Here is a 12,892-nt window from a genome sequence, read left to right on the forward strand (position 1 = left end):
AAATTCAGAAAGTAACGTATAATGTGCCCTTTTATAATGATGTGAGGCGTTCTCCTAATACATAAATTAAGATCTCTGAACATCCCTAACTTTCCAAAACTAGGTCCTACATGAATCACATTTTTCTCTCATGGCCTTCCTGGCCACGTGCTGCCTGACCTCAGCAGCCCCCTGAAACTGCAGAGGAAGTATCCACACCCCCTTCACCCTGGTATCCTTCATGCTTAGGCTGACTCCAGCTCTGGTTGGATACACCTTCAGTTGACCAAATTAGTAACAATATTCAGTTGCTTTCAAAGAGCAGAAAACCCTGTGGGCTATTTTACACAGTGGAAGCTTAGCTGACTGGGATCTTGTCCCGAGGTCTCCCTTCTTTGTCCCAGGGCAGAGCAGGACTCTCCTTAAGGGCACTAATCTCCTCAATAATTGGATCACAACACCAGCCTTGACTGCAGCATTCTGTTTTCTGGTGCTCTTTTTGTTTAAACTGTGCACATTTTATTTCTTTCTGCCCCACTTGCTCTTTTTTACTGTAGACTTGTGTAAGAGTCATTAATAACAATCATACCAAAGTTCAATATTATGCTATCTTGAAATTACCTCTATCAAAGAAATTGGTCCATGTGGTGGTTTGAAAGAAAATGGCCCCAAAGGGAGTGGCACTATTAGAAGGTTTGCTTTGTTGGAGGAAGTGTGTCTCTATAGAGGCAGACTTTGAAATCTCATATATGCCCAAGATACTTCCCACTGACTCAGATCACTTCCTGTTGCCTACAAGCCAAGATGTAGAACACTCAGCTACCTTTCCAATACCATGACTGCCTGCATGCCCCCATATCCCATTATGATGATAATGGAATGAACCTCTGAACTGTATGTGAGCCACCATAATTAAATGTTTTCCTCTGTAAGAGTTATGGTGGTCATAGGAACCCTAACTGAGATAGTCTATTACTTTTTCATTTAGCCTCCATCAGATTCTCAGGCCTGTAAATGGAGACTTTTCATCCTGCCCAGTGCCACATCCACTTTTAAAATAACCACTTAAAAGCTTAACATTACTTATAAATGCTTGGCCAATGGCTCAGGCTTATTTCTAGCTAGCTCTTACATTTAATTTAACCCATTTCTATTAATCTATGTATTGCCATGTGACCTTGTTTTCTACATGTCTTGCTTCCTCAGTGGCTGGCTGGCTAGCTGGCATCTCCTAGACTCTGCCCTTCCTCACCTGTGTCTCTGCTTGAATTTCCCGTCTGGCTCTATTCTGTCTTGCCATAGGCCAAAGCAGCTTTATTTATCAACCAATGAGAACAATACACAGCGTACAGGGTCCCACAGCACAAGCCAATGGCAGAAGACAGCTAGATTTCTTTGCCAGAATGTCACAAGAATGACCTCTAGCACAGTTGCTAATGTTGCCTACCTCTGAAACCTCTTGAGCTGGGCCTTTGCCATTTGCATTACTCTCAGTACTGCTATCTTCCAGGATCCTACTAGAATAGCTTGCTAAACTCTGCTTACAGATTTCAACCTTTTTTTGTTTCTAGTCCAAAGCTATAAGGTCTTCTACATTGCTCCAAATAATAATAATAGCAATGGTCATATTTGTCAAAGCAATAGCAGCCTACTCTCAGTATCAACATCTCTGTTAGTTACTTTTCTATTACTGTGATAAAACACGACTAAAAACAACTTATAGAAGAAAGGGTTTATTTTTGGCTTATGGGCATAATAGTCATAGTGGGGAAGCATAGCTACAGGCATGGTGGGAGGAGCAGGAAGTTGATAGCTCACATTTTGAATCACAATCATGAAGTAGAGAACCAACTTGAAGTGGTACAGAGTTTTAATCTCCAAGCCTGCCTGCAGAAATGTACTTCCTCCAGCAAAGCTGCACCGTATACACTTCCCCAAAGAAAAGATAAAATTTTAATAAGGCTGTTGCCATTATATCAATAGCTTGTTAAAATTTTGATTATTAGGTTTATGTAAGAAAACAGTTTGTATTTGGGGAAAGCACAAGGAGGCTTGTGTGGTGGCACATGCCTGTGATCCTACGACCTGGGAGATAGAGGCAGGGGGATCTGTAGTTCAAAGTCATTGTCAGCTATCTACCGAGTTTGAGGCTAGCCTCTGCTGCATGAGACCGATTAAGAAAAAGAGAGGGGTGGGAGGGTGAGAATATGGAAATACTGGGCCAGAAAAACTTACATAGTTATACATATTACATTTAAAGAATGATTAAGCAAGCAAGACAAAATTCAGACAAGTGTTATATTTGGAAAAAGTCTGACCCTGAACTTACTTTTAATTATCCTGGTTTTTTTGTTTTTTTTTTTTGTTTTTTGTTTTTTTTTCCGAGACAGGGTTTCTCTGTGACTTTTGGAGCCTACCAGCAGCTCTTGTAGACCAGGCTGCTGCTGACCTCGAACTCACAGAGATCCACCTGCCTCTGCCTCCCAAGTGCTGGGATTAAAGGTGTGCACCACCACCACCTGGCTTAATTATCCTGCTTTAACCTATCAGATGCTGAGAACTTTAAACATGTGTCTCTACCCCATCCTTTGGAATTTAAAAAAATAAAAATTATAAATAATAAAAGTTATCAAAATTCACAATTTGTTCTATGAAATTAATGAATGAATAAAATAATGAGTTATACACAACTAAAGAAGGAATTAAAAATTGGAGCAAAATTGTGAAAAATATACATAAAGGATACAACATGAAAATGAGTTCAGAACTGGAAAAATATAGAGAGAATTAAAAATTAATTTTCAGTAACTTCGGGGTTAGAAAGGTAGCATGGAGAAGTAATATTTGAGATTGCAACATTTCTAGAATTGATAAAACATCAACACAGATGTCTACCTTAGACATAACTGTGTTAATATGACATCTTTGAAGAATGATACTTAAAGTACTCTGAATATAGTTGATCAAAAATGTTTTTAAGAGGTAAATGGAGGGGTGTTAATTTATTGGTAGAATGCTTGCCAAGCATGCATGAGCCCTTTGAACTCCTAGTACTGTCCCCAAACATATAAAGCACTTATGTGTTTATATATAGCATATATTTGTGTGCCGTGTATCTTTTCTTTGTGTAGCATCACAAATATATATTTTAAAGACATCTAGGTGTTTCAAACCAAATAGCTGTCTTACATACACAAAGGTGGGGCACCAAAGAAAATTGAAATAAGTATTTGTGATGTGATTTTAATGAAAAAATGACCACTGATTTTAAAAAATCAATTTATGTAACAACAGTATGCCAGCTACTCTTAGGTTCTGAGAATCAGAATATGTACTGTCTAAGTTGGAGTTTTCATGGAAGAGAGTTCAGTAAACATTTTAAGAACTTAATGGTTATTAAGTAACAGATAAAACCCAGTGATTTCATGGGTTGAAACTGGACTCTCTGAACATGGCGAACAATGAAGGCTGATGAGAAGCCAAGGACAATGGCACTAGGTTTCGATCCTAATACATGAACTGGCTTTGTGGGAGCTTAGCCTGTTTGGACGGTCACCTTCCTGGACCTAGATAGAAGTGGGAGGACCTTGGTCTTCCCCCAGGGCAGGGAATTTGGACTGCTCTTCGGTATCGAGAGGGAGGGGGAATGGAGTGGGGGGAGGAGAAGAGGAGTGGGGATGGGGGTAAGTGGGGGGAGGGGGCAATATGTGGGAGGAGGGGGAGGGAAATGGGAAACGGGGAGCAGGTGGAAATTTTAATTAAAAAAGAATAAAAATAAATAAGTAAAAAAGAGGAACTAGCTAGGTCAGCTGGGTGAGGGTGGCCATGCTGGAGGCCAGGGTCCTGAAAAGGGCATCACCCCACCTGGGCAGCATTAGGCTGTACAGAAGCTCAACCATTAATTTATTTCTTGGAAATTGTCCAGGGCCTTTCGAGGCCAAGAGAACTACTTTTATTTTAACAGAGAGAAACTAATTGGTACCCTTAAGTTTCCTCATCTTTCATCTATGTTCGTTTATGGATTGCTTTGCATCTCTTTATCTCCTTGATGGAGAATAAGGCTTTAAAATAAATAATGAAAAATAAAAAAAACCCAGTGATTTAATAATAGGGAAGAAAACATACATGTTTCTTTAACATAAAACACTTATTGATAAACTCATGCACAAGTGCTGTTTGAGACAATTGGATACTTACTGAAAACTGAACAGTATCTATGGCAACTTCATAGAGAACATACATCAATAGCGGTCAGATGTTTTGTTTTGGTTTATCTGTTTATGTGTGTTGTGAAATATAATTCATAAAGAAAAGTGCATAAAACATTACCTACCTGCCTGCCATTTAAAATTCTGATGGCCCGTGTAAGCCCTTTCAGTTGGTAGGATTCTTTTAAAGGACTTACTATTGTCAGATACATGCACAAATACCTGTGCTTTATATTGAGAATATCATTTAGGAGTGAAATGTTCTTAAGTTGATTTCTTTTTCTACTAAACCTTAGAGCATCTCTTCAGTCTATGTTCTATGGCTAGTATTCTCAGATATGCCCATTAACTGCTGTAAAAAATGTCTTTTGCCCATTATTAAATTTTTTTTAAAAAATATTTATTTATTTATTATGTATACAGTATTCTGTCTGTATGTCTGCAGGCCAGAAGAGGGCACCAGATGTCATTACAGATGGTTGTGAGCCACCATATGGTTGCTGGGAATTGAACTCAGGACCTTTTGAAGAGCAGGCAATGCTCTTAACCACTGAGCCAATCTCTCCAGCCCCCATTATTAAAGTTTTGATAAGGCAAGTTTTGATATCAAAATACATTACCTGATAATTGGCCAAAATTTTTGGCTGGTTGTATCACAAAGTATTATAGAGAATGATTCCTTTAGATGCTTTCCCATTATGCCCATATGTGGTGGGTGGAATTCCCACTCACCCATGCTATGATGGAAATTTTGTGTGTGATTGTGGGAAGTTTTGTACACATAGAACTGAATGAAAAGGAAAGAGCAAACCAGATATAGGAGATCCTTCTCCCTTCGTTTCTCACTCTCACATGAAAAATAGAAATTAAATCATTTCATATACCTCAAGTTGAATTTAATGTGCCATGTGGCTTATGCACTTGCCCACTGCCTTTTATCAAAGAACTTGTAAACATCTCAGGAGCACACCCACAAGTCCTCCAAACACCCGTGTGAAGCTGGCAGCCGGCGGCATTGTCACGGCCCCTACACTGAAGAGTCATGGAAGCACTGAAATACTAAGTGATATTTTTATCTTCCACTCAGAAATTCTTACCACTTTACAGGCCAGTATTACCAAGTTTATGAAGCTCACTGCTATTATGTGATTTACCCAACTTTGGAAAAATGTTTGGCATAGCATAACAGACCCCCCGGTCTTAGCTGCTTTTCTAAATTTACTCTTTACCCCCAACTACTGCACTCAACCCTACCGTTCAACACCATGTTTAGCATTTTAAAAGTTCTATTAAAAAGAATCTAAAAAGAATCTCATCATACAGTTTTGTGAGCTCCCATGGTGTCATTCCTTTCTGGCTAAGAATCTTTGATAGTTTTTCCCCTTAGAACCATTTATTTAGTATTATAACTGATGTTATGTGGGGATATTTTGTCATCTAACAGATAAAGCTTACCTGGAGAGCAGAGTGTAGAGTGAGCCACTAAGTTAGCTATAGAGGCCAGGCAGTGGTGGCACACACCTTTAATCCCAACACTTGGGGAGGGGAAGAGACAGACAGATCTCTGTGAGTTCAAAGCCACCCTGGGCTACACTAGATTGCTCCAGTCTCAAAGAGAAACAGAGCCAGGCTATGATGGCTCACACCTTTAATCCCAGTGTTTGGGAGTCATATACCTTTAGTCTCAGCACTAGGGAGGTGGAGACAGGAAGGGATATATCTGGGCAGAGAGGGGAATATAAGGCGGGAGAAGACAGAAGTTCAAGGCATTCAGTCCAAGCAATTCAGTCTGAGGACTTGTGGAGACAGGATAACCCTTCAATCTGAGCATTTAAGGAGGTAAGAACTCTAGTGGCTGGCTACTCTGCTTCTCTGATCTTTCAGCTTTCACCCCCAATACCTGACTACAGGTTTTTATTATTAAGACCAATTACAAATCACACTACAATGTTAGTAACATTAGATAGTAAAATTTTTCTAGTCATTTTGTTATGATGAAGCAGGGAATCCTACTTAAGGATACTACATGTATTGAACTAAATAAGACCATGGACCATTTGTAAAGAATGTTAAACAATCTTTACCTGCTGAAAACTTTGCACACCAAGTATATTTGTCCATATGAAATCGCAACAGCATTAATTCTAGTAGCAACTGTGGTTAGCAGAACAAAACAGTTTCAGGAAGGAAACATCCATTGTGGCTCACAGTTTTAACCATATCAGTCCATTGTGGTATAATGGAGCAGTAACTCACATTATGGTCAGCAGGCATCAAAGAGAAAACACCTGTGTACGCAGCTTTCCTTTATCCTTTTCATCCCATCTGAGCCCCCACTCTAAGAAGTGGTGCCTCCCACGTTCAAGGTGAGTTCTAAGAATGCCTTCATTGTAACCCAGGGGTATGCATTACTGATTACCCAGGCACTTCTCAGTCCAGTCAGGCTGGCAGTTGAGCAAATCTAAGCCTAGTATAACTAAAAATGGGATATAATAGTCAAGCTATGGGAGTAGGTGGAAATTCGAGAAGATGGAAAATGAGCAGTCACCTACAGTTATGAGATTACCCTTCAGTGAGAATACATCCACACCATTGTGTAACCATTACTACGGTCTATCTCTAGACTGTCTTTCATCTCGTGAGACTAAAACTGTGTTCTAATTAGACAATTACCCACCCTTCTGCCTCTAGCCCTCAAACCTCAACATTTGATTATCATATCCCTGAATTTGACTACTATCATATGAATAAAAATTTCACAGTCTATCCTTTTGTAACTGTCCTATTTTACTTAAGGTAATGTCTTCAGGATCATCTATATTGTATTAAGTGTCAAATTTCTTTGTTGTTTTTTGTTTTTATTAATATTTTAATAAAAATATAATATACCACTTTTCCCCAACCCTTACTATTTCCCCCTTCACTCCCTTTCAAATTGGTAGCCTGTTTTTCTTTGGTCATTATTGGTCCTTACTCATACATATAAATACAACTGCTCAGTCTGTCTAGTGTGGCTTACTACAGGCAGCTAGTGACCAGTGAGGGAGAATTAGCCTCCCCCAGAGATGCATTCCCTAATTGGTTATCCAAAACAAAGTAGTCAGGCCTGAAATCAAATTTCACTTTTAAAGCTGACTAATATCCACATATGTATATACCACGTTCTGTGTATTAATTCATCTATCACCAGCCACTCGGGATACTTCTGCCATTTTAGGAACGCTGCCATGAGCATTGTTTTATGCATGCCCATTCATGTCCATTCATTTTGGAGTTGGAGTCCCTGAATCATAGTAATTCTGTCTTTACTATTTTGAGAAACTGTATTGTTTCAATGGTGCTCTACTGGTTTATGTTCTCATCATCAGTGTGCCTGGGTTCTTGCTTAAGTGTCATCTGTTTCTGCTCTGTTCCTATTGACTCAAGAGTAATTCATTTAGCATCATTTCATCCCCTTATATCAGTTGTTCATGGGTGAAGGAATACCTGTGTAATTGATAACAGTGTGTCCAATTATGATTGAAAGATAAGAATAAATTATTATAAATTCTAGTAAGTTTGCTCTTTAAGTTATCTGTAATTTTTCTCTCAATTCAAGACCTATGTGATTAGTTGTGAACGCATTAATAATAAACTGTAAGACACAATAATGCATCAGTGTTGCCTTAAGGAAAGAAATCAGAGCACTTTTCCTTCATGTCATCTGATCAATAACAAACCTGATCTGAGTTCTGCACTTCACCATCCAGTGTCTATGAGTCTGAATCTGTGCCTGCCTGAAGACTGTCTTATGAATCCGTGTCTGTTCCTAATAGAGGTCTTTGTTTTGTATTTGTTGAGCAGCACAAAAAGTATCATATGAGGAAGAAATAAGGGATATTTCACAGAAATCTTGAACAGTTTTTATGAGGTATTTAAGTCACTGACTTCTACTGATCCCAACTGACCCAGATAAGAAACAGCATTGCAAGCATCATCGTTTATTTTGCAACATTTGTAGTGAATATTCATTCCTAAGACTGCTTTTAGCCTATGTGCTGTTTCCAGCAAATGATTATAGGAACACACACGCATTACTCTGGGGCAGGGGCATGGACAAGTACATAATTTAAGATTCTAATTATGCATTAGCTTTGTTGTAAAAGTTGATTATATGGGAAATGCAAGGCAGTGGCAAGCTGAACAGACAGGCTGAGTACACAATAGGATAGCGGTCCTCAAGATGTAATTCTGTCTCTGGCTATGAGGTTCAGAAAAAAATCCAGTGTCTTAGCATGGGAGAGATCCCCCACCCCATGATGCCTTACAATAGATCTGAGATTCCCTCTCTGAGAACATGTAACATTGAGCAAGTTGCACAACTTCTCTATAGGCTGAACTAAGTCATTTCTCAGATGTTTTCTCCTGTTGCCTACTAAATCTCCTTGGATACTTATTACCAATTTACTCGCTACTCTTATCACCTTCAGTAAATCCCATCTTTAGGTTCTAAACAAGCATAAATAGATTGCAGCGTAGTTTAACATTTCTTTGGCTTTATAGATCTACTTTTTATCTAATCTGAACCCAGAATTACTTTTTCTAAGAATTAGCCAATGATAATGTAGCAATAATATTTTGAGGAGAATCAGGGCAAGCTTTGTGTTCTTATAGAAGCTAATGTCACAGCATTTAAAAACAATGAAAAATGCTCTAGCAATTTTCTAGGATCTATATTTTTAGGAGAGGTTCTATAAAACAGAATATAACACAATCTTTTACAAAATGCTCTAATTTTCTAATACTTGAAGGAATTTCTGTCTCAGAGGTCAAGAAGTACTTTTAATACTGCGCTGGAAAGCCAGTTTTAATTTATATTGACCTTTTTCTCCTTTGAGCATTCAGTCTGCAATCAATAAAATGTTGATGACTGCTCTTTAGAAGGCAGCTGTACGGAATAAAGTATTATAAATATTCAACTTTTCCTTCTAAACATTGCCACCAACAGCTGGGCATCCCATTTAGCAGAACAGATTTTACGCACAGAGTCTGGCACGTTCCTGTATCAGTATAGTGAAGGAAACAAAGAATAGTTTCTTATGGATTGGGGACTTGTAAAGACATGCAGCATCTGTTCCCCAAATCAGTCCTAGTCTGCTCGCCCTGAATCATGTCCGATGCTAGGATAATGTGCAAAACCTTGCCGTACAAATACCTGCACCACTTAGCACTCGGTTCTTGCAAATGGCAGATTTTTTTCACTGTCTCTATTAAAGATACTTAGATTATTTTTCTGTTAAGTATAATTTTTCCTCAATATTTTTATGCAGACAACTTCTTTTTACTAAAATTTTTCTATAGTAAAAACTAGTCTGGGGATATAACTCAGTGGTAGGGCTCTTACCTAGCAAGCACAAAGTCTGGTTTCAATACCCAGTACTATTTAACTATTTAAATTTTATGGTAGTATGTGTATATAAGCTTTCTATCTATCTATCTATCTATCTATCTATCTATCTATCTATCTATCTATCTATCTATATCTATATGATTCATTTAAATGCTTAATTATGACCCTATGTTAAAATATGCTACTAGAAATAAATTGATCAAATAAAAACGTTAAGATATCCAAATTTATCATCATAATTATTTTTTTCATGTGGCATTTATCTTTAACAAGCAATATAAAAATTAATTGGTAAAAATAACTTGGACTCAATTATTTCTATTTTATCCTAAAATATCAACCTAAAATAAAGCATGTCAAATCTAAAATTTCTTTAACTATTTTGTTTACAGAGCTAGAAGATCACTGAAACTAGATGATCGGTTTGTGAAAAAGGTAAGTATTAGTTTTTGAATTGTGATTGCAGCCTGCTGTTAATACATGCCCATAATCCTAGTACATGTTGGGTGGAGGCAGGAGTATCCTGAGTTCAAGAAAGTCCTCAGCTACGTAGTCACCTGGGTTACATGGGGCAGGTGATAGTAGAATGAGAGAGAGTAAGCATGTAATTGCATGGTTATGACTATTTTTAACTTTTGCTTATTGATTTACCTTAATAGGTATAACATGTATCAAAAACATGACACAGTTGTCATTAATACAGTGTCGTCTGCATATAAAATATTTTTTAATCTAGCATTCCAAAATTTCTGGTCAGCTTGAGATAGACATGTGAGAAGCAAATTATTTAGTAACCTTTATAAAAATAATATAGTAGATATTAGTTAACAGAAGTTTGCCACCTCTCTCTATATAGATAGATAGAATATATGTTTCTAATGTATAAGAATATATGTTTCTAATGTATAAAAAGCAATATGAGTAATAGCAGTATTTTAATCTATATATTATAACCTACTAAAGTAATATCAAAACATTAGTGGCATTGTCTTATAAAAAGTAATAATTTGCCTCAATTATGCTGGCATAGAGTAAATGACAGAGTACTGTCAGTGTAATAAAATATACCATGTTAATCACAATAAAAAATAAAATTATACTATTGGTATAATTTTCTAAATCTACTCATAGAATATTCCCTGTGCCAATATGTTAGTTAGCACATGTTATCTTTCTTTATCATTCCATACCAATTATGAATGTAGATACAAACATTGACTGACATACTTATGACTTCTCTAATGTTAAATGTAAATAATTGGTAAGGAAAGAAATTAAAGCAAATTGCTAGTCAATAATTGGGCTCTTAAAAATTCCATGAGACTGCCATTTTAAGAAATGGTAGCACAGGCTTTTAATCTCAGCACTCAGGCAGCAGGGGCAGGTGAATCTTTTTAGTCTGCTCTACAGAGGGAATTTCAGGACAGCCAGGACTACAAAGAGAAACCCTGTCTTGTAGAGCAGGGGGCGGGGGGAGGCTTTTTGGAAGACTCATTGGTTTTAGCAAAAAAGAATATCATCATTTAAGAACCTTCCTGGGTGCTTTTTTATATATATAAAATTGATACAAAGATGGAAAATCCTGCAGTGGCACTAAAAACGTCATTAGAGGTGTAATCAGCAATTTAGAGTACCATTATCCAGCTTGTCTGTGGAGTGCAGCTGTGACCGTGGATCTGCATCTGTCTCTTCCGTCAGAATGGTATTTCGGTCGGTGAGCAGTTCCCCTTGAAGTACCATCCTTCCTGCCTCAGAGCTGTTCTTTGGGAGACCAACTTTCCACCTGGGTTTTCTTCATATGAGGATGTGTCTAGGTCAGGGTCACAAGAAATACCCTGTATTCGAAGAACACATTGCTGTATTTGGTCTGGGTCTGTACTTTTAAACCAACTGTCTTGAATATTAACTCAGTTAATATTTCCTTACTTGCCATTGATTTATTCATATTTTCTAGTTGTTCATAATTTAATCTGGGCCAGTTGTATGTCTTAGGGATTTGATATAGTCATTCATTCATATTTCCTTAAGAACTGTTTCATTTCTCCAAAGTCAGTAGATTGAGCAGCACCAGTCAAAAAATCTGAAATGCTCCTTTAGGATTTCTAGCAATAAACACGAAGTTATATTTTCCTGTCTTTTGGTCAGTCCCGTGACCCTCTTCAGATAATTTTTTGTGTTTCTATGTTAAAGTTCCTAAGTCATCTTGACGGACACTTCCATCTTCCCTTTCTTGGTCTTCTGTCTGGGATCATGCACACATCCCTGATCATGCACACATCCCTGATCACACACACACACATCCCTGATCATGCACACATCCCTGATTATGCACACAGCCCTGATCATGCACATATCCCTGATCATGCACACATCCCTGATCACGCACACATCCCTGATCATGCATTCATCCCTGATCACGCACACATCCCTGATCATGCACACATCCCTGATTATGCACACAGCCCTGATCATGCACACATCCCTCAGTGTGTTCAATGCGTGTGTCCTGTTTCAGCTCAGTAATGTAGGTTCACAGTGATGTTACAATAATGTCACATTTACCTCTGCAGCAGTGTAGATCACTGGCTGCAGATACTGAGAAAAATCCTCACTAATGGGTCGTTGGAGGAGCCAAAAGCCCAGAATTTTGAAAGGTTAAGTGTTTTCGTGTATTCATTTGGAGAGCAGCACAGATGGGTGCTTGAGGGACTGTCACTAAATGTGCTTATTTGATGACTGATTTGCTATGCCAGGTATTTCCTGTGTGTTCAGCTAGCATTCCAAAAACCTATGCTTACCAACTCAGAGGTTTGTTTTTGCTTTTTGTTTTGGTTTGTTTTGTTTTTATACAGATAATCGTTGTACATGGCAGCCGTAACTGATTCACAGTGAACAATGTTTCTGGCACGCGACACAAGTTATGTTCCCTAGAATTGGAGGTTTGCAGTAGGGATCCTTTGTTACAAGTAACCTGACTTCCTTTCAAGGTCCTTCTCCTGGCCCTGGTGTCAGCTGTCATCTATCCCCACCACATTCCCATCTATACTCATGTCCAGTTTCCCAATAGAAGGACACTTGAAGTGGGAGCTTCGGGCTGTGTTCCTGCCGCCCCAGCTCCTGGTCGCCTGGCTAGCTTATGCCCCGAAATAACAACACACAAATTGTATTCTTTTAAACACTGCTTGGCCCATTTCTATTCATGTGTGTAGCACCCCAAGGTGCGCTTACCGGGAAGATTCTAGCCTACATCCATCCTGGGTCGGAGCTTCATCACATCTGCTCTGGAGAGGAGAGCATGGCGTCTGTCTCTCAGAGG

The 12,892-nt window shown here is 38.3% G+C and overlaps 1 protein-coding gene across 1 annotated transcript in view; it reads left to right on the forward strand.

Annotated features, from left to right (window-relative positions):
• The window catches only part of Itgb3bp (integrin subunit beta 3 binding protein), a 53,967-nt gene that overhangs the window by 2,220 nt on the left and 38,855 nt on the right, over positions 1-12,892 (forward strand). Inside the window, exon 2 of the mRNA XM_057784358.1 lies at positions 9,969-10,011. Within this exon, the coding sequence (XP_057640341.1) occupies positions 9,969-10,011 (43 nt within the window). The remainder of the gene's footprint in view (positions 1-9,968; positions 10,012-12,892) is intronic.

Source organism: Chionomys nivalis, chromosome 11 (assembly GCF_950005125.1).
Source record: "Chionomys nivalis chromosome 11, mChiNiv1.1, whole genome shotgun sequence".
Classification (NCBI taxonomy): domain Eukaryota; kingdom Metazoa; phylum Chordata; class Mammalia; order Rodentia; family Cricetidae; genus Chionomys; species Chionomys nivalis.